This window comes from Motacilla alba, chromosome 18 (assembly GCF_015832195.1).
Source record: "Motacilla alba alba isolate MOTALB_02 chromosome 18, Motacilla_alba_V1.0_pri, whole genome shotgun sequence".
In the NCBI taxonomy this organism is placed as follows: domain Eukaryota; kingdom Metazoa; phylum Chordata; class Aves; order Passeriformes; family Motacillidae; genus Motacilla; species Motacilla alba.
In genome coordinates, this window is record NC_052033.1 from 3,981,523 (window position 1) to 4,002,339 (window position 20,817).

The 20,817-nt window shown below is 45.1% G+C and overlaps 1 protein-coding gene across 4 annotated transcripts in view; it reads right to left on the reverse strand.

Annotated features, from left to right (window-relative positions):
- Positions 1–2,870: 2,870 nt before the first annotated feature.
- GAS7 (growth arrest specific 7) overlaps positions 2,871–20,817 on the reverse strand; it is a 75,580-nt gene continuing 57,633 nt past the window's right edge. For 3 of the 4 annotated variants that reach the window (XM_038157053.1, XM_038157055.1, XM_038157054.1), the window contains exons 7-14: positions 20,265–20,380; positions 14,383–14,457; positions 11,659–11,737; positions 9,992–10,120; positions 7,685–7,808; positions 5,862–5,941; positions 4,501–4,599; positions 3,682–3,795 (exon numbers count right to left, since the gene is read on the reverse strand). In XM_038157053.1, coding sequence (XP_038012981.1) covers positions 3,682–3,795; positions 4,501–4,599; positions 5,862–5,941; positions 7,685–7,808; positions 9,992–10,120; positions 11,659–11,737; positions 14,383–14,457; positions 20,265–20,380 — 816 coding nt within the window. Of the gene's footprint in view, positions 3,796–4,500; positions 4,600–5,861; positions 5,942–7,684; positions 7,809–9,991; positions 10,121–11,658; positions 11,738–14,382; positions 14,458–20,264; positions 20,381–20,817 lie in introns of all 4 variants that reach the window. The other variant, XM_038157052.1, reaches the window with a different exon arrangement.

Here is a 20,817-nt window from a genome sequence, read left to right on the forward strand (position 1 = left end):
AAGTTCTCATTCTGTGTGGCAGCTGAGGGTACAGCTGGCAAAGCACCTCACCAGCTCTGGCACTGAAGCCATGGAGTTCAGGAAGCCCAGAGAAGGGCCAAAAGGCTCTGGCTGAAAGGGAAAATGCCAGACAGCCCTCCAGCACAGGACAGGAGCGTGACAGCATCACTCAGACCAAGAGGGAACTCACAGGTGAGGCAGCACTCCCAAAACACAGGTGGCTTAACAGATCTGGGCAGGCAGAGCTACCTGCTAAGGACCAGAGGAGAATTGCCCCTTGTTCCACCTGGGGCAGTGAAAGCAGTGTTAGCTGAGAACTGACCTCTCTGTGACCTCAGAGCACGCAGAGATGGGAGACAGCCCTGCCAATGGGATCCTCACAGTGACTAAACCAGCAAGGGCTCACACCAGGCGTGTGAGGTGCCAGCTGAAGTGGGATGATGCCGAAGCTCAGTGCTGGAGGTAAGAGACTTCCTTTGGTATTCCACGAGTCAGTTACACTGCAGCAGCATCATGCAGCACCCACGCATGCTGGAGTTTTAACAAAACACCGAGTTTGACCTTGCTCTGGAGAAGCAGCTGCTTAGGATGAGCATGAAGACAGACTGGGCTGCACTGCATTTTTGAAAGTCAGTGGAACAGAGCAATGCTGAAACTCCCAAAGTTACCTGGGAGAGCAGGAACCCAGGCTCTCTTTTCAATGAGCCACTACCCTCTTTGAAGATGCTGCCTGGGAACCCCAGCATGCCCTGACCTTTAAGGCATCATCATCCAAAATCCATCATTCAGAGAAGGGAATGAGCCAGGTAACTCTGATCTGCAGGGTCACATCAAGAGGGAGTATCATCTTTTGAAAGAAATGAGCTGAAAAATGTTTACAAGCAACAGCAAAACCTGCACTGAATACAGATGGAAGTGTTGTGGGTGAAGCATCTCACCTGTGGTGGAGCAGAACCCAGAGTCTCCTGGGGCTGGGAATGATCAACAGCCAGGTACCTGTGCTCTCCTCTGGTCACTGAAGTGAAAAGGAGATACAGACTCCACCAAGAGAACCACTGTTCTGGGCAGCTCACATCCCTGAAACATTTCAAATGGACCAAGAACTAGAAGCAGGAAAACTGCCCGGAAATAAAACCAAAAGTAAAAAGAAAACCAACCAAACAAAAACAATACCCCAACTAAGAATTTAGAGCAGCATAAATACACCTTAGCAGAGCAACCAAAACACATTACAGTCCCCAGAGAAACCTGTGCTAATGGACAGTGTTTCCAGTCCAAAAGAGATAAAGTAACAAACATCCTTAAAGAAAGAGGAAAAATAAAGTGTAATTTCTAACAAAGTATTTCAGGTATTTATTGAGGAGAATACGGTATAAAGTGCACAACTAGCTTTGTTTTGCAATCAAAACAAGAATGTGCTGAGGCATTGTAAAGATTGCTGATTTCAATTTACAATACAGTCTAGAACAGGGGGCAACCTGAAATGCAGCTTTCATGTATTCACATTCTTTTGGCCACTGAAGTTTTCAAAGTTCAACCTGCACTTGTGGCTAAAAAAATAAAAAAGTGCCTGTCCTCTGAAGTGCAAGGTAAGAGTTAGAAGCATACACTGATATGGCCAAAAATTAGCAAGACAGAGAGTGAATCAGTAGAAACTGAAAAGGAGAGATCACCAACTGCCCTGCTTGAGGGCAGAAGGAAGGAGAAGAGGATCCCAGGGAGGCTCTCGCCAAGCTCAAGGACACTCAGGCCAACCAAACACTTCAGCTGGTGCTGCAGGGCTCTGTGCAGGAGCTGAGGAGAGGCTCGCACCACAGCGTGCTCTGCCAGCACCAAGAACAGAGCCCAAGCTCCCAGGCGTGCAGGGGAAGAGCAGCACAGGAGTGCCCCGGCAGGAGCAGTGATCCTGAGCATGCAGCTCTCATGGCACTCCAAGTGCCAACGTGCAAAGGGTGCTGAAGGTCTGTAAAGGTTCACGAAGCAGCAGAGGAGTGGGGTGTGAAGGCATTTGCAAGACAGGAATGAACCTGTACCAATACAGAGACGGCTGGAAAGAAGGGACCAAGAGAAAAATGCAATAATAATTTAGAAATAATAAAATAACCACTGCAGCAACGCTACAAACATGTTTCAGGAAAGACTTTTCTGTGTCTCAGTTTGTATTTGTAAAGAAGAATACTGACTCCCAATGATCTAGTCCCAGCAATTGGAGGATGGTGAACAAAAACCTGGAACAGCAGCAGAACAAAAGAAGGATGCAGCTCTGGGGCTGAGGAGAAAAAGACAGTAACAGTGAGATAAAATGGAGCAAAAGTGTGGATCAAATGAAATAGTGTGGTTTGGGATATTGTAGCTAAGACCACAGTAAACACTGAGTAAAGGCCACAGTGGTGAGAATCAAGATTTCTCCTGGATCTAAAGCAAGAATCTGAAGAATCTTTGCATTGTATGAAATGCTGAAAAAAGATATTAACAGCAACACTGAATACTCCATCAGAAATAACAGCAGAAGAAAATAAGTACCTTTCCAAAACCAGTCTCCAAAATACATAGCACTATTTGCTAAGAGCAGTGTTGAATTTTTGGTGGTTTTCTGTAAGGGTAACAGAAAAAAACTCAGATGGTACAGAAGTGCTGGGCACTACATCTACACTGAATGCATCGTATATTCATGGTACCTTTGAAAATCAGGCTCCAAAGAGATAAAAGCCAAAATTTAACGGGACAAACCCAGTAATTAAAAATACCTAAAGTCTGCGATATTCACCTGAAGAAACCAACAAAGGAAATTTAAACCTGAATCCCAAGTAAACTATTAGAGGACTGTCTTTAAGGAGATTCTGTGGAAAAACACCTTGCATGAGCAGGAAAGATTTTAAACATCTCATTTATTCCTTGGAATACGACCTCCTTCTGTCATTGAGGGCACTCTGACAGCTAATGAGGTAGGTAGAGTACAACCAAGTCTTTCCTGATAAAAAATTGTGATGGTAACACACTCAAACTCACCAACTGGCCAACAACAGAAATCATGAAAGTGGGTGTATGCATCCCTGAGAGGGAGTATAAAACAGGAAGAACAGGAATCTCCTCCACAGATTTTGGGAGAAGGGCCATCACTTCACTGCCATGGTGAAAGCAATGTATTCACACAACACTGCTGCAGGATACACAGATTTTATAAACGGGGGAGCCAGGAAAGTTAATTGACTTGCCTATGGCCATGAGAGCAGTCAGTGACAGACCTGGGATTCATGATCAGGACTTCCTTGCCTCCTGCATCATACTCAGTTATCTCCTTGCTGGCCAGAGGCTCTCTGCCTGCTTTTTCTTACATACTGTATAGAGATAGTCATGCAAGGGGTGGAGCACAAAGTCACTGGAGAACAGGGCACTTTCTGTGCCAGGAAGCAGATTTCTCCTGGAAGCTGCGTGCAATTGGGAACCTCTGGTGGGAAGCACACATCTGTTTTTTTCACCCTGGAATGTCTGGTGCTTAAGGCTTAGCACAACGAGGACCATTGTAATGACTAAATGGAACAGAGATAGCCCATACAGGCATAAATTACAAGGTGTCTGTCTGGTAGTGAAACAACCTTTTCCCTATGCTCTTCTGACCCTTAAAAACCAACGTTAGCCTGCTAAATTCAGTGGACTCATCACATCCAAGCACAGATCAGTCTATATTTCCATGTCCACAGGTCGGATATCTCCAGTTTTGTGTTCTTTTACCCACAGTTCCCTGTCTTTGGCAGGATCCACTTTCCGAAGCAGCTGATCCACAAGTTCTACTGTCTGAAATGAAGAAAACAAGAATCCAAATGTCAAGGGCACACTTCAAGCAGAGAGTCATTGCTCTGACATGCAGAGCAGCTGTGGGCATGCCTGCACTGCATCTGCAGACAAGTGAGAGCTGCACGTACATGAGACTGGATGGACAAGACAGGTCTAAACGTGCAGCCTTGTGGTGAGCAGAGAAGAGGGAGACTTGAAGAAGCAGAGACAGGTTTTCTGTGCCAGGCAGCAGCCAGGCAGCCTCCGACTCCTGTCCTGCAACCTGCACCTTACACCAAACACAACTGTACTGAGTCAGCAGTGCATCCCCCACACTTCAATACTTGATAAATGGCCAGTTTTTTATAAGGAAAATATATATATATATGCACTCCCTTTTCCAACAGTGAAACAATTCAGCATCTTCCCTGCACAAACAGAAGACCTCATGGAGTAGTGCATCATGCTGGGAGAGCTAATAATGGCTCATGCTGGCCAAATGCACTTCAGCTGGTGGTGTCTCCCTCAGGACAGAGCTGTGTGAGATGTGATCTGCGAGTCCTGGACTGCAGGGAGGCAGCACAGCACTGCTGCCGACTCACAGGCTGCCTGCAGACACTTCCCCCACATCCTTTGACAACAGGCAGCCAGCCCAGGTCAGGAGGGAGCATTCTGCTCAGCTGGAGGGCAGTGAGGGCACAGAGAGCAAACAAAAAGCACACTTACACTTTGGTTGAACATGTCTGTCTCGTGCCGCAGCTGTGTGTACTGGCACAGATGCTGCCGAATCATCTCCACCCTTTCAACTTCTAGTCTCTCAAGCTCCTGGACATGAAGAAAAACAAGTCCATATTTTTACTGGAACCTGAGCTTGGAGGCCCAGAGAAAGGAGGGTACACAAAAGGCTGCCAGGAGGTGCGATACTGCCCCAGGGTCATGCTTGGGAGCTGGGCTCTGTGGCTGCACATTCCTCTGCTCTGCAAAGAATAAGAAACAGCAAGCAACAGCAGTCATCTCAGCCTAGCAACAGAAAAGAAGGTCAAACCTTTCCAAAAGGTTCCAAAACTGAGACAACCAAGGCAGAGAGTGGAGCCACTGCCTTCAGAGACGCTGCAAGCGAGAGGGAATCTGCTTCCTGCAAGAAGTTTTGTGTGCTTTATTGCCAGCTGCAGAAGTGACAGCGATTCCCTGGGGCAGCAGAAAGCACACTGGGGGGATGGCTGAGACCACCCCCATTCCAACCAGACACCTGTGAGAGCACAGTTCACCAGGTGATGAGCTAGGACAAGCTTCCAGCTTGCTCAGCTGGCAGTAAGAACCCAGTAACACTTGAGTTGGAAAGGCACATGATTTCTGTCTGATAACTTCTGCCTCCCTCTTCTTCTGGATTCTGATATTATACCCCAAAATCTGCATTCAGTCCTTCTGGACTGAATACACCGAGCACTGTGTGCAGTTTTGGGCACCACAATATAAAAAGAAAGACCTTAAGCTGTTAAGAGTGTCCAAAGCAGGGCCTCAAAGACAAAAAAGGGTCTGGAGGGGCCTTAGGGGAGGCTCTGGTGAGATCCCACCTGGAGCACTGCAGCCAGCTCTGGGCTGGCAGCACAAGAAGGATGTGCAGCTTCTGAGTTGAGTCCAGAGGAGGCCACAGAGATGCTCCAAGGCAGCTTGTAGCAAGCCAGGCTGAAACAACTGGGGTTATTAAGTCTGCAGAAGAGATGGCTCTGGGGAGACTTCAAAGAAAATTGTGAAATCGTGGAATAGAAAAATTCATCAATGTATAAACAGATTTGGTGATTTATCATGTGTTTGTCTGTGTTTTCCTTGTGCATTACTTCATCCTTCCTAAGGACAATTTGAGTGCTCTGGCCCCTAAGCAGCCCTGAACTGGTTTAATGCCCTCTGCAAAGAAACAGAAATTTCTTCTTTGCCCTACTGATGAGCTTTTCTTAGGACTGAGAATGGGATAAACAATGTGAGATTTATCACCCAGTCCTCCCCAGTGCTTTGCACTGAACTAGCTGAGAATGATGAATACTGTAGGCTGTGACAATTCTGCAAGGGTGGTTTTAGATGTTACATACCAGAGTGGTGGTCACCATCTCCTCAAACCACTTGGACTGGGCTTGATTGTAAAGATCCACACAGCGCATCAGGTCATCCCCTGAAAGAGGAAAGACAGCAGCACATCAGTCTTGTCCAGCCAGAGCTTAGAAGGAAAGTGCAGGTGAGGTTTTGCAGACCCCAAGGATTTGAAGATGAACCCTGGTGGAGCTTGGAGGAGTTCTGCTTACATGGACCAACATTTCAACTAAATGCATGCACCTGATGTAGGGCAAAAAAGCAGATGATTGGGGTGAGAAGAAATAGATTTGGAAAGAAAAAATATAAACATTAAAAGTAGTATTTTACAAAGTGTCCAGAAATATAAAAAAGGCAAGTTACTTCAGTTAAAAAAAAAAAAAAGCCATAGATGGAAAGTTGTATTTGAAAACTAAATTAATAAAATGGGAAATCACAATGGTGAGTTATGAACTGCAGGGCAGCACTGTGTAGGTGAGACTGCAGCCTAAGGGGTGTCTGGCTCAGAGGGGAGGGATGCATCAGCCCCAGCTGCTGCATGAAGGGATGCTGATTTGCAGCCTCCTGCATTCTCCAGCCTCTGGAGGTGCCCAACTCCAGCTGAGCTCCAGCTCCTGTGATCAGGGCAGTAACACAAGAAGCTGCAGTTCTTTCCACTTTTTTTCTTTGTTGCAGGACTCTGCACTGATGGAGGGGGAAAGGCGGGTGGCAAGTTTGGAAAACAATTCTCAGAGATTGCTGCTTTGCAGCTAGGAAATTCTCTTTGTTCTTTAAATGAGGCTCAATTTCTCTTTCCCTGTCTGATCTCCAGCTCCTCCTTGCTTGTTCAATAAAAATTGATTATAAACAATTCCTAAGGATCCAAGGAACAAAGAGAAATTGTGAATTTTCAGGTGAATAAAGAACATCTCTTACAGAGCCTCCCGATGTTAAATCATAACTTTTCTTTCTCCTCAAATGATTGCCTGTACACATGGTCACACTCCCAGGGACTCTTCCCAGACTCCTCAAAGCCCAGACACCTATCCTGAAGTTTTAAAATCCTCAGAACTCTGAAGAATCACTCTGCCAAGGAACAGCCCTTGTTGAAGGGATGAAACATGGAAGGCCCAGCTAAAATTCATTTTCAGTCAAGGTACTGAGCTGCATGTATCAGCTTTGCAGATCTCAAAAAAGTTCCTGATGGATCCTGTATATGTGGCTTGAGCCACAGATCTCAAAAAAGCTTTGCAGATCTCAAAAAAGTTCCTGATGGACCCTGCAGATGTGGCTTGAGCCTCTGTAAAATATGCAAAGGTCACAACAACTGGCTGTATCCTCAGTTCAGGACAGCACACACTACTATATCCTCAGTATTCCTAGAAGAGAAATTATTTTAGTCACTGAGTAGCAGAGGGAGAAAACCAAAAAACATCACTTTCAAGGAAAAAGACAGTAATAGTAAGTGCAATAGGCACCCACAAAGTTGTGGGTGAGTGTGATTTAGGAAAGAACCAAGGAAGGAACTGTGATTTATGGGAGAAACACCCTCAGCTAACCTTCTCTGAATCTGACTTTGGAAGTTCACAAACATTCAGTAATCTAAGGAAACAGAAACAGATAACTCACCCTACTTTTGCTGTTCTCACCTCAACTATCAAGAATTTGTGACGTCTGAGTTGGAAAAACTAGGCTTGTTTCTTCTGAGGATTTAACATCACACAGATTTGCAGCATGGCTCACTTTGACTTTGTTTTTACAACATTGAAACCAAGCCCCACGTGGATGGATGGGCAGGTGCATTCCCCCTGGCTCGTGCTGTGTGCTGACAGGCACAGCTACTCACCTGCCTGGGTGGACTTCCGTCTGGCCTTCTTGATTTCTTCTTCTGTCTTGTTGCTGAGTTTCACCTCTAGCTGCTGTGTTTTCATTTCCAGATCCTTCTGCCTCTCCGTCAAGGCTTTCCGGGCCTTGGAGTAATGAGGAAGAGTCAGAAGTTACAGAGAAGAAGATCTGGCAGCTGCTTTCAGCCACCTAGGACTCCTTCTCACAAGTGGTTCTGAGCAAGGAGTCAGCAACTGTGCATGGCACTGGGTCCTAACAGGGATTCAGGTTCTTACAACACCATGGAGTTCACAAAAGTGTCCTGTGACCACAGGGGGGTCACCACCAACAAATCACAAAAGCACCTGAACTCTTCACAGAGTCTTAAAAAGGCAGAGGAGTAATGGCATCATCAGGCTCTCCTGTTTTTAATAGCTTTCTCATTGTTTCTGGAAGAAAAGGGAGCTGGAGCCTCTTTCAAATGAATTGAACAGCACCATTACCAGGACACCTCTTCCATTCACTTTTCTTAGGATCTGAATTGTAGAAGTTTTCCAGTATCTTACAAAATTTGTCTTTAAGTGAGTTCTGGGCTCAACTATACCCATCACAAACTAACAATAGGAACTTAATTCAGATAAACTTATTCAGGTTTATGCCAACAGCAGAAATCAAGAACCTGAGGCCTGGTTACAACTGATGACTTGAACTACTTTACTTAGAAGTTCTCCCAGCTGTTAAAACCTGATTTATCAGTACAAATATATATTATACACGTAAATTAGTGAAGTACCTTAACAAATAAACCTTGTTACATGCAGGCTGATAAATACATAAAAATCACTTGTTTTGCATGCATTTGTTATAAAACGTGTCACATTTGTTTTTTATACTGTACTCGTGTTTCAGACTAATTTGGATGACTGTATTTCTTAGAACTTTGCAGGTTTTTACAGTCACACCAGCCTAAATGTTACAGATCTGCTGAAGCATTCCTGGAATTTTTGCCATGTGCAGTTCTGAGGCCCTGGTGGGTCCTGCAGGTGTGGAGAGGGAGCTGCAGGAGAGCAGTCTGTGAGGGCTGAGTGCTCCACAGGCACTGCAGTCACAGCTCTTCCCTTCTTCCCAAGGTTACTCCTCATTCCCTCTTCCCAATATTGCTACTGAGCTGCTTTGCAGATAGGAGTGTGAAGAACTTGGTGTTTTGCAGAAAAATGCCTTCCTTGCAGACACTCAGCCTAATGACCTTGTGTATCCTGCCATAGTTCTGTCCCTGGGGAACTCCTGCTGAGCTTTAATGAAAGCACAAACAGCTTCAGGGATGACTGGGAATGGTATTTCCTTCCAATTTACACCCAAAAGCAAACTCATGAGGATACAATTTGGCAGCTGAGACACGAGCATCCCCATTTCTGCCAGCTGCTGCTCGGAGATCATATTTTGTGGGTCTAACTCCCTGCACCACAACCTGAGCCACCTCCTGGTTGGTGTTACATCAGCCCAGGGTGCTGCTGCTATGTGGGTTTTTCAGTGAGGGTGTTTCTTGTGAAGGATTTGTGATTTGCCAGGCCAGGGTCCAGCTGCTTTTGGCCACTGAGCCAGGTGAGCCTCTGACCTGACCCTGCTGCTCTTCTAAGGCAAGGTGCTCTAAATTTTGAGGACAACAGATGCACACAAATAAGAAGTATTTGCATCAAATTTACTGCCCTAAGTTGGCAAGGGGAGGATGAATCAAAAAGCCACTTCAGCAGTAGGATATTTGCCCCCACTTCCCAGATCTCAGCTAAACACCAAATTATTTCTGGGGCTGGGCAAAGCACAGCTAACAGTTGTGGCACTCACATTCTCTGAACAGAGAGACATAATTCTCTCTCAGAGTTTTTCCTGGAGAAGCACAGAGAGAAGAAGAGAAAATTCTTATCTCTACTTGCTGCTCCTGTTGTTTTGCACATGTAGAATGTGTTAGGGAGATTGTTTACCTGAAGTGATTTGTCAATTAGATTTTGCTGAGGATTGTTTGGTTTCCTCGGCCAGTCACTCAAAGCTGTGTCCTGGCTGTCTCAGTCACAAGTTTTCTTTAGTATCTTTTAGTATTCTTTATATGTTTAATATAGTACAGTATAATGTAATATAATATAAAGCAATTGTTCAGCCTTCTGAACCAACAGAGTCAGATACCAATCACTCCCTGCATCAGGGGCACCCTACTTTCAACAAAGAATGAAAGCCCTCAGCAGGAACAGCTGTGACAGAACTGAAACTCTCCACGGGGCAGCTGCTCTCCTCAATCAGCAGTGTCTCAGAGCCTGCAGGCTGCTCCTGCTCCCACCTTCTCAACAGCCGTGTAGCGGCTGGCCAGGTGCTTCCGCAAGTCCGCGATGTGGTGGTCACACTTCTTCATGTCCTTCTTGAAGTTCTCTCTGAAGTTCAGCAGGGGTTTCTCCACCTCACTCTGGAGCTGGCAATGAAAGCAAAGGAAGAACTGAGGAGCCAGGCAGCAATTCCTGGCTCTTCACAGAACCACGGAATCGTTACGCTGGAGAAAACCGCCAAGATCACCAAGTCCCATTGTCAACCCAGGTGTGGCATTCACATTCTCTGAAAAAATCCCTTTGCCCAGGATTTTTCTCCTGGGAAGCTGAGAAGCCTCAGAGAAAAAGGAAAACAATAATTATCTCATTTGCTTCTTCTGTGTTTTGCTGCTTTGGAATGTGTTTGGAGATTGTTCACCCACAGGTGATTGTTCCATTGCATTCTGCTGTGAGTTGTTTTCACTCTTTGGCCAATCAGGGCCAAGCTGTGTCAGGACTCTGGAAAGAGTCACAAGTTTTCATTATTATCTTTTTAGCATTTAGTAAGTATCCCTTCTGTATTCTTTAGTATAGTTTAGTATTCTTCAACATAATATAATATCATAAAGTAATAAATTATTCTTCTGGGAACATGGAGTCAGATTCATCATTCCTGCCTTTGTTGGGCATTTCCCAGCAAATACAATACCCAGGGCTACCAGGTCCACCACTAAACCCTGTCCCTGAAGTGCCACAGCCATGTGTTTTCTGCACACAAACAGTGGGAAGGATTTGGAGGATGCTACAGGAGTTTTTGTGCAGAGTTTAAGGAAAGTAAAAGAATGGAAAAGCCCCTCTCAACCTGGCCTGCCTACACATACACATCACTCCAAGGTGCATTTCTTCCTTTTGGAAAACAATACAGGAGGACAATGAGGAGCAAAAAGTATTTCACTAATTACAGCCCTGATGTCGAAGTTTAAGGCAGAGCAGTGGGTTACCAAGGCAGCAGCTGGTTGCCTGAGTAACCTCTGCTGAATTGCTTACCAATGGTGCAGAGCTATAATTTTCCTCCAGAACATGGCTGTTGTGCTGAGATATCTGCCACTGTATTGAACTTGAACACCCACAGAGGTTAACAGAATGCAACAGGAATCAAGAGCATGTCACATGTGGTAGAAAAAAGCCAGTAAATATCATAATTTGTAAAAGAAATCTCCTTGGGCATCACTTGAGATAAAACCCCAAAATAACATGATGTTCCCAGCAGACTTTTCAGAAAGGCTAATGGTACAAAAAAAGCTAGAATTTGGGTTCTCTTTCTTCCAGACAGACAGAGTAGATTCTTGTTGAGAAGCCAAATATTGCTTTTCATTTCTTCCTTTGCAGAAGTGAAGCGTACAAGCACTAGTTCAATTTACTGGCTGGAACACAGAGCCCCAACACAGTGAACAACATCTAGAATCAGTTTTACTTCTTTTTTACAAAACCTTAAGGCTAGATTTGTTTTAATTTACTCATCAAGTAGACTAAATAAAATGATTTTGGGAGGAAAACTGGACAGAGTTTCATTAAGTTTGTTCACCAACTTCTTAATTCTTCTAAATTTGTAGCACATGCTCGTGCATTTCCCCACTAACATGCACTGAAGGGAGAGGCCCAACAATTCAGGACAAAAATCTCTGGAAAAGAAAGAACCATTTACCTTAGAAGAAAATTTGAGATGAACCTCTGCTTCATCAGCTAAACTCTTCTTGAGCTGAGCCCAAGCTTCTCCCAGTGTGCTGAAGGAAGAGCAGGACAATGATCAGCCCCTTGCCCACCTTTCCTTGTGGGATCTGTCAGAGAAATCTGGTACAACGCTTTGTACCATATCTTGATCAGCAAAATCATGGAAAAGGGTAACAGAAATCTGAGAAAACAACCAACCTTTGTGACCAAGGCAGAATTGTGTTGGCATTGTTCGCAGCAGATCTTTGAAAACCCAGTTCATGACAATCTCCACTTACAGAGACACCAGAGCCCCCCTAAGCAAGACCCTTCAGTATGTTATCCTCACCATAACAAAGTTTCCATCAATGCAGTTCTTCTGCCTCTTCTACTTTACACCCTACTTCAGAGAGCAGATTTTCACTTCAGGTGAAAAGTCTCAGAGAAGTTTTTCAGCATTTGAAAATTTCTCTGTTGTCTTTTTCTTTCAGATAATTTCCAGGACAGGGGCAGCTGAGGCACACTCCTCCAGATCCTCCACAACAGCCCAGACACCTCTTAAAGCACCATAACCAAAACTACACTGTCCCCAGTACAGCACAACTCCAGGGGCTAAACTGGTTACAGATTATTTTGTATCAGACACTCTTTCTTCTACATATTTCAATGTGATTGCCTTTTTATACAACAGCATGAAGTTGTTGATGAATAAGCTTGTGATTCACTACAGCCAGATCCTTCTCCCACAAACTGTTATGTAACTGTATCTTTCACATCCTGTGAAAGTATAAAACCCGCTGCTTTGTCCTCATTAAAATGCATCTTATTTTTCTTTCAGTTAATTTTTCAGTTTTAACACGAGAATTCTGAATTGCAACCTTTTCCTCAAGTTACACACACCAGCCCTCCTAGCTCTGTCACATCTCTGAATACAGTAAATCCATCATTTCTTCTATTATAGGTTGTTCATTTTAAACCCCCCTGGACTTTGGACAAACCTTTGGGATCTCATTCCACAATACTTTCTGCAGTTAAGTTTCTGTAAGCAGTGGCTTTTTCCTACCTAGTTTTCTGCACACAAAGCTTTATTTAGGCCACCATTTCTCTTGTCTGCCTACGAGAATCTCCCATCACAAAAAGCAACACTAAATTAAGAGCTGTGATGCTTGACCTACTCTTTTACTCCATCACGGAAGGAATTTAGGTTGCCTTGGCATGGTTCTCTATGCATATACAACAATTGCTCATCATCTTATTTTTCTCCTAAGTGGAAGTTTGATGGTTTATTCCACCACTTTGCAAAGGTTGAATAAAGCTGAGTGATCTACAGTTCCTGGCTCCTTCTACCTCTTTCCTATCCCCTTTTCAAGGATAATGAGATTTGACTGTTCCTGATAGCCTGAAAAATCACCCGTCACCTGCAATCTCAAACTAATGACCTGTCACCTCCGATGCTGCTGCAAGTCCTCAAATATGCTGTTCATCAGCTGAACAACTTAGACACACCTATGGAAGTGCTCCCAATATTCCTCCTTGCCTGAGGTCCTCTCCCACTGCCCAGTTCCCACTGACACTACCCCTGTTATCTGATGCAGGGAGTCACCACTGGACAGTGCTCTCAGCTCCATGCACTGCACCATGTCCTCTCCAGCTCCCTACTTCACCTTTTCTTAGGTTTGAGTGCTCATTCCCTCTCTTTTCACCTACTTTGTTTCCTTCCCTTTTATTTTTTCAGTCATTTCCTCCTTTTCCCATTGGGGGTAGGAGAAAGTAGAAGGAAGATGTGGAAAGAAGTGGGTTTAGCTTTGCTAAACCCACTTGGGATGGATTTAGCAGGGTTTAGCTCAGGATCAGCTGAGCATCCAGCCCTAGGGAGAAAGGAGGACAAAAAGCATTGCCACTGTAGGTGTTCAGGGCAGTAACAGCCCAGTTATCCTCTTGAAATTTCTGTCCTTGCCTCCTGGAAACTGAGCAAAACACCTCATGCAGCTTCAGTGCTGGCAGAAACGCACTGTGCCAAAAGTGAGGACAGTCATTTCCAGCTCTGGCCTTCAGTGCTGAGAGGGTTTGTGGTGAAACAGACAGAGCTACCAAGTTCTGATCCTTCAGGAGTGGTGCCTTTGCATTATTCCTGCAGAACAGCAATTCAGTCTGAACTGCACTGCCTAAAGTCTTCTTAATAACTTCCTGAGTGTAAAAATGTTGGAAATAAGCAGCAGTCTGCTGCTTTTCTTGAAGGGCCAGAGCCCTGATGAGAAGAGACTGCTTTATCCTTCCTCTTTTCTGATTGTACCAGCACTGACCTTACACATCTTCTCTCAGTAGTATGCATATATATATATATATATATATATATATATATATATATATGTATGTATGTATTCTATATATTCTTCCATTTTCAAAGTAGTTCAGTACTCATCCATGCTAATCCTGGAAGGAACTAGTCCTGGCTACAACAAGGACAGCACATAAACCTGACTGGAAAGGCAACATTTTATACACATATTCCTAAAAAACTTCTCACTAACAACCTAAAAAAAAACCCCAAACAAACAACTCTGAAGCAATTCCATCTTCCCCAACATGCCCAGGGTGTTAATCTAAATAAACCTCTACTCAGAGGGAGAGAGCTGGGGAAAATTACTTGTACCTGCGTGGGAGAAATGCCTTTTATATTAAAATTCGTCTTCTGTGAAAGTCACAGAGACACACTTACCCTTCTTCCTGAGCAGCCAAGGAATTCTGAGACAGTTTGGACAGGTTCTTAGCATATTCCTCCTCAATCTTTATCCTACACTCACATACACACAGAGAGAAAATAAAAAGACAGCAGTAAGTAAGCTTTAAGGCAGAAACCCACACACATAATTTGAAGAAATTCTCTGCATTTTAACAGATTTTGCCACAGGAATTTTCCTTTCAGTCTCCAGGGCTTGGCAGCACCAGTTTGATGAGCCGTCTTCTCCCCCCATATGCTAAAAATGCAGAGGCAAGAGCAGGGCTATACGCAGGACGGCATGTGAGACAAAATTAGCTGAAGAAGCTCCAGTTCTGGAGAGCAAGTAACAAGGACAGAGTGTTTCTGCTGTGCAGCACGGGCTGTCTGCAAAGCCAGGAGCACGTGGTTCAGTCTGCTGTGAAATGTGAGGCTGCACATCCTTGAGGCAAAAATGAAGGAGTGCAGCCACCCAGGAAAAACCCAAATGAGATTTGGGGAGCTGAAGTGTGTTGGTGATGTTTGCACGGGTCTCAGGATGAGGGAAGAGATGAATCTGACTCCCTATTTCTTAGAAGGCTGATTTATTATATTATGATATTATTTTATATTAAAAATGCTGTGCTAAAGCTATACTAAACTATAGAGAGAAAGGATACATCAGAAAGCTAGAAAAGAATGAATAATAAAAACCTGTGACAGACCAGAGAGTGTGACACAGCTTAATTGGTCACTAAGTAAAAACAATTCACATGGAACCCATCAAAGATGCACCTGCCACATTCCAGAGCAGCAAAACACAGGGAGGAGTGATCAGATAATATTGTTTTTCTTTTCCTCTGAGGCTTCTCATCTTCCCAGGAGAAGAAATCCCGGTGAAGGGATTTTTCAGAAAATATCACAGTGACAGAAGTGCACCTTTCTTAGGGACACCAAATGCTTCCTGCTCTCCGTGATGGGTGACAATCATGGCAGAGATGTGGCAGGAGCTTCTGTCACCAGCACATGGCTGGTGCAGCCCCTTTGTCTCACTCACCCCACTCACTGCCCTGTCCTGGTCTTCACCCACTTGGAGGCACCAGGACCAGGAGCTCCTTGCCAGTGGCAAAGGAGCAGAGGAGGAAAGGTGTTGGCACCCAGCTGTTGTGGGAATGACTGCAGGGAGGAGAAGCAGCTGTGGAGTGAGGGGACATGGCAGGTGACAGCCCAGCAGGGAGGAATGAGCAGCTGCTGGTGCAGAGGTGATGGGCATCCTGCCTGAAACCATCTTCTGCTGCCAGTGAAACAACTCCAGGTGCACATGCTCCCGGGCACAGCAAACACTTGTCTGTTCACAGGTTTTCAACCCAGCTCGCCTGACAGAACATTTCTGAGAGAGCTATGTGGGCCCCAGGTAGAAAAAACTCCTGATTCTGTGCTAACTATGCACAAAACCTGCTCTGAAGTGTCCATCCACACAGACTCAGAAGGTGGGGTATTCCTGGCAGGCCCCTTTGCAGGGGCTAGTTAAGCAAATGCACTTTTGTGGGGCACATCTGAGCTAAAAGGGGTCCCCTGAGATAGCTGAGAGGGATCTGATGCTCAGGGCTGCTGCAAATATCCTGGTGGATGGTGTGGGAAGGGAAGTGCCACGCTGTTGTTATGCTCACAGGAGCTCAGGTCGGGGTGCCACAGCTGACAGCTCCACAGCAAAGCCATTGACTGGGACGTTCCATCCAGCTGACTGGGATGCAGCTGGCTGAAGGCCAAGGGGACACCCAGCTAGGTGTGACACAGTGCTACAGACCTGACCCTGGAGCTGGGGTCCTCTTCTTCCCCCTGCCATGAGGACAAAACCAGCCAGCTCCCCACACCTGCTCTAACAAGACCAACAAACACAGGCATCAAAGCTCCACTGCCTCAGGACCTCACTATGAAAAAGGTTTCATCCTTCATCCAGGCACATTTCACCTCAGGTACTTTAAAGGCCTACTTCAGGATGAGACTAACCTTGTCTCAGAAGTGACAATTTCTGTGGAATGGAGAGAGAGAACAGGTCAAAAGTAATAAAGATGCAAATATCTCTCCCCAGAGCCAAGGCTCACTACTTTGGGCTCAGCTCCCAGCCAAAGTTCTAGTCCACAGCCTTCATCATGAACTTCATTCCTGCTGAATTTTGTCTTTAGGATGCCTTTGAGTGGTTTTCTGTGGATGCTGGATGTTCAAAGGTGCAACAGTCTGCTGACTGTTCTGAGCTGCCCATGCAGACTCTCACAGGAGCTGTGTCTCAGTGCTTTGTCTCCTGAACAGTGGAGTGGCTGACCATCTTCCATCAAAAAGGTCTGCTGAGAAAATACTGGATTTAAAATCCTGCCAAGTTCTTCCCTGCTGCTGCTGATGCTGGGGAATTATTGAATGTAGCAGGACAGAGCAAGCCTCACGTCTTCAGAAGGGAAGAGAGCAGGTTTGGATGAGACATGAGGAAGAAATTCTTGCCTACAAAGGGTGGTGAGGCCCTGCACAGGGTGCCCAGAGAAGCTGTGGCTGCCCTGGATCCCTGGAAGAGTCCAAGGCCATGTCAGACAGGGCTTGGATCAATCTGGTCGAGTGGAAGGTGTTCCTACCACGGCACTGGGAAGGGTGAAACTGGATGAGCCTGAAGGTCCTTTCCAACCCAAACCATTCAGTGGTTCTGGTTTCACAGGCACACACAGGACACCCTGTGGCTGGTGCCACCAGTGCCTGTCCTCAATGTGGCACCAGGCCAGCAAAGCTTTGATGGAAGAGCTCCTCACTGGCTCCAGCTCTGGCCTAGGCTCCAAGAGCTTTTCAGGGATTTGAAGTGTTACTTGTACTGCAAATGGATGGCACTAAAAGGGCAGAGTGCCTGGCAAGGAGCAACATCGATAAAAGATAAAAATAAAAGGTGAAATGCCTATAGTGAAAGGTGAAATGTCTATAGTGAAGAACCCCAAATATAAGAAATAAATTATTCTACCCCAGCCTGGCTTCCTGTCACCATCTGTAGCCAAAAGGGGCTAAAAACCAAGATAAACTTCAAAGAGGGGAAAAAATCTGCCTCTTGACCCTGCCTGATGTAAACACACTGCAAACTCTGGATTGTGGTGACTGTGAAACACAAACATGCCACAACTCCTGAGTCCATTTTCAGACATCCACGTGGCTGTTTGGCAGTAATTCCACCTTCCTAACAAGAAAAAATAAAGCTACCAGCTCTTGTTTCCACTCATTTGTTTGAAAGCTTTCAGGATTTCACTCCCTATATAGTCAGAAGCATCACAGATTTTAAGTGCATTTTGACCCATACTGTTCTCACTTTACTGGTTCTAGTTGATCTTTGGATGTTCATTTCCTGTTCCCTTTTAATTTATTTTTTTTTTTTTTGGAAAAAAAGTACTTTGTGTGCCCACACTCAAATAATTTCAGTCATGACATATTATGGTGGATGAAGAAAAACTAGAGAGCTGCAAAGGGAGGCGAAGATGATCTGATGTGACTGCCATGCAAGAAGAAACTAAATAGATTAAGACAACAGGGGGAACAGGGAGAAAAAGGTGGCAGAGGATATCTGACAGACAGCTCCATAATTCCCACTGTGGGAAGACTCTGACTGAATCTTTTTACACTGTTCCTCCAGATTAGGAGGGAACAATGAAATTATCAGACAAGAGAAGCATAATTATTTCTCCTGTAGTGCAGAGACTGCAGAATCTTCCAAAAATTGCTCAGACAATTGTGAAAGGTGCATGTATGGATCTGCTGAACATGGCAGAAGCTAAATAATCTGCTTTTTAACTTACATTTTCTAAGCCACTCCTTAATTAAAAAGTGAATAATGGAAACACTTTGCTAATGGAAAGACTATTTCTTATATCTGGTGCTTCTCAGGGCAGCCTGCAGATTTTCTGGCTGTTTTGGAGCCTTCCCTGAATGCAAATTCTGGACCTTATTTTCACTTTTGATTTAAAGTAGTACCTTCTTTCACACCAACACCCTGGATTTTTCAGTGCAGTATACTTATTAGTTACTCTCCTTCCTTTCTTGAGCTCTGTCTTCCTAAAAGTCAAAGTCTCTGACTTTTATTTGACTTTTATAACCCCACCTCTGTCAACCAGAACTGAATGAACATGTAATTGCTCAGTCTGAGATAACTATATACAAGAAGCTCCTGTAAAATCATCTACCTGATAAACTAAATTGCAGTTAGCTTCCCTCTTGTTGGGTATTTGGTGAAGAAATCTGGTTATCATGTCTTATAGCAGCTGGCTGTCTTTAACAGCTGCCTGAACTCACCTCCAGCAGGCTGGCTGCACAAAGAGAATTGTCCTGGACATGAAAATTCCCAGTTAAATGTGGTCTTGTGCTCCCCAAGGCACCTGATGGTCATCATGAAAACCTTGTCAGTATTTCAGCCCTCTTAGCTGGGAACACAGAGGTTCCCCTGATGGCCTGAGCTGTTTCCATGAATAATCCCTCCACCTCAACACCATCCTCCTGATTTTCCACACAGAACAATCCTGACCCTCTGTTACAAACAGATGCAAAATGTAAGAATCTTTCTGTAACTCCCATCCAGACCCTCTTCACACTCAATTCCCAACCTTTTTTTTGTTTCTAGCACACAGTGGGTCTTTTCCTTCCTCTCCAGCATGCCTCCTTCCTCTGCTGAGGACAGACATGCCTCCCCACAGTGCCAGAGCTGCTCTCCTTGCTCTCTCTAATTTCACACCAACTTTCCCTTCCTCTTGAATGCCTCCTGCTTTTATTTCTGTCAAATTTCATTATATATTACTTCCTTTGAAGCAGCTTCCCCCTCTTTTCCCTTGCTATCATCATTCTGCTTGCCTTCCCATCCTCTCTCTTAGCAAGCCTAATTCTCAATTGTATTTTTAATATTCCAGGGGTTTCTTTCTTCTACCTCTGGTCACACTGTAACTGCCTCTTGGATTATCTGATGTCAAAGGCTACAGAAACCTCTGCTCACCATTACTGCCTGGGACACTTTGCATTTTCCCACTTCTGCCACATCCCTAGCATGAAAAACAAAGAAGGTGAGAGGAAGAAATAAAACAAATTATAAATGAAGCAACTACCTGCAAGTTCAAGTGAACTGCACCCTGAGAAGAAAAGGCTCTGGGGAGACCTTAGAGCCCCTTCCAGGGCCTGAAGGAGCTCAGGAGAGCTGGAGAGGGACTGGGGACAAGGGATGGAGGGACAGGACACAGGGAATGGCTCCCACTGCCAGAGGGCAGGGATGGATGGGATTTTGGGAAGGGATTCTTCCCTGTGAGGGTAGGCAGGCCATGGGACAGGTGCCCAGAGCAGCTGGGGCTGCCCCTGGATCCCTGGCAGTGCCCAAGGCCAGGATGGACAGGGCTTGGAGCAGCCTGGGAAGGAGGTGTCCCTAGACACACAGATGGCAAGGGGCTGGAATGAGATGATCTTTAATGTCCCTGCCATCCCAAACCATCCTTCGGTTCCATTACCAAGCTCAAAGTGCTGTCTTTTTAAATCTTCCTCTAGGAAACTCTGCCTATGCTACGCGTGAACAAATTCCTTCTGTACTTTTCAGACAAAACATTTCCCTTCTAAACATCACCTCCACTCTGCTTCTCTCCTGTTTCTGCTTCTTCCTTGAATCTGAAGCTTAAAACCTTCTTGGTTCCCTCTAAACAGACAGCCTTTGTGCAACACAGCTCAGACAAGTGAGAGCTGGAGAAGCCTGGAAAGCGTGAATGAACACTAAAGAAATATTAAATGTTCATTAAGAACTTGTAGCAAACCTTTTATGCAGTTTAAGCCTTGACATATTTAAGGAATATCCAAATTGGGAAAAAAACAAATGCAATAAATATTGAATTTGACAGCCAAGTGCTAGTTACCTTTCTCGAACAAACTCTGCCATTTCTTTCTGCATTTGTTTCCCTTTAAGTTGCTTTTGAAGAAGAATTTCAAATCCCGACACTGTGTTGTTCCCTTGTGAGTCCTTCTTATCTGCCTGAAAGAAATAAAAGGAAGTTCAACAAAAAGCTTTGGAGGCCAAACCCACAGAGATGTGGCTCCCAGCAGTGGTGCTTGAGGAACCCTCCCCTGAGGGCAGCTGGTGGCTACAGCACCTCAGACCCTCTCAAAAAAATAGCCCGACACTCTCTTGCCCCCCTTTTTTTTAAATATAAATTTAAAAGCAGAAGCTTTACAATTATCTTTAGCCAGCAAAGGATGCTGGGGGGGAAAAACAGCAGCCCTGCAGTCATTTCTGCCCACAGGTGGGTGCCCAAGCTCAGCCCCAAGGGCTCAGGCTGCCAAAAGCAGGAACCCTGGAACAAGGGAACTCTCCTGGGGCAGACGGGAGGATAGGGCTGCTCCTTCCAGGGGGAACACAGCCCTAAAACACCTTTAGCAGCCTGCCAAGCTCAACTGTGATTTGTGCTAAGG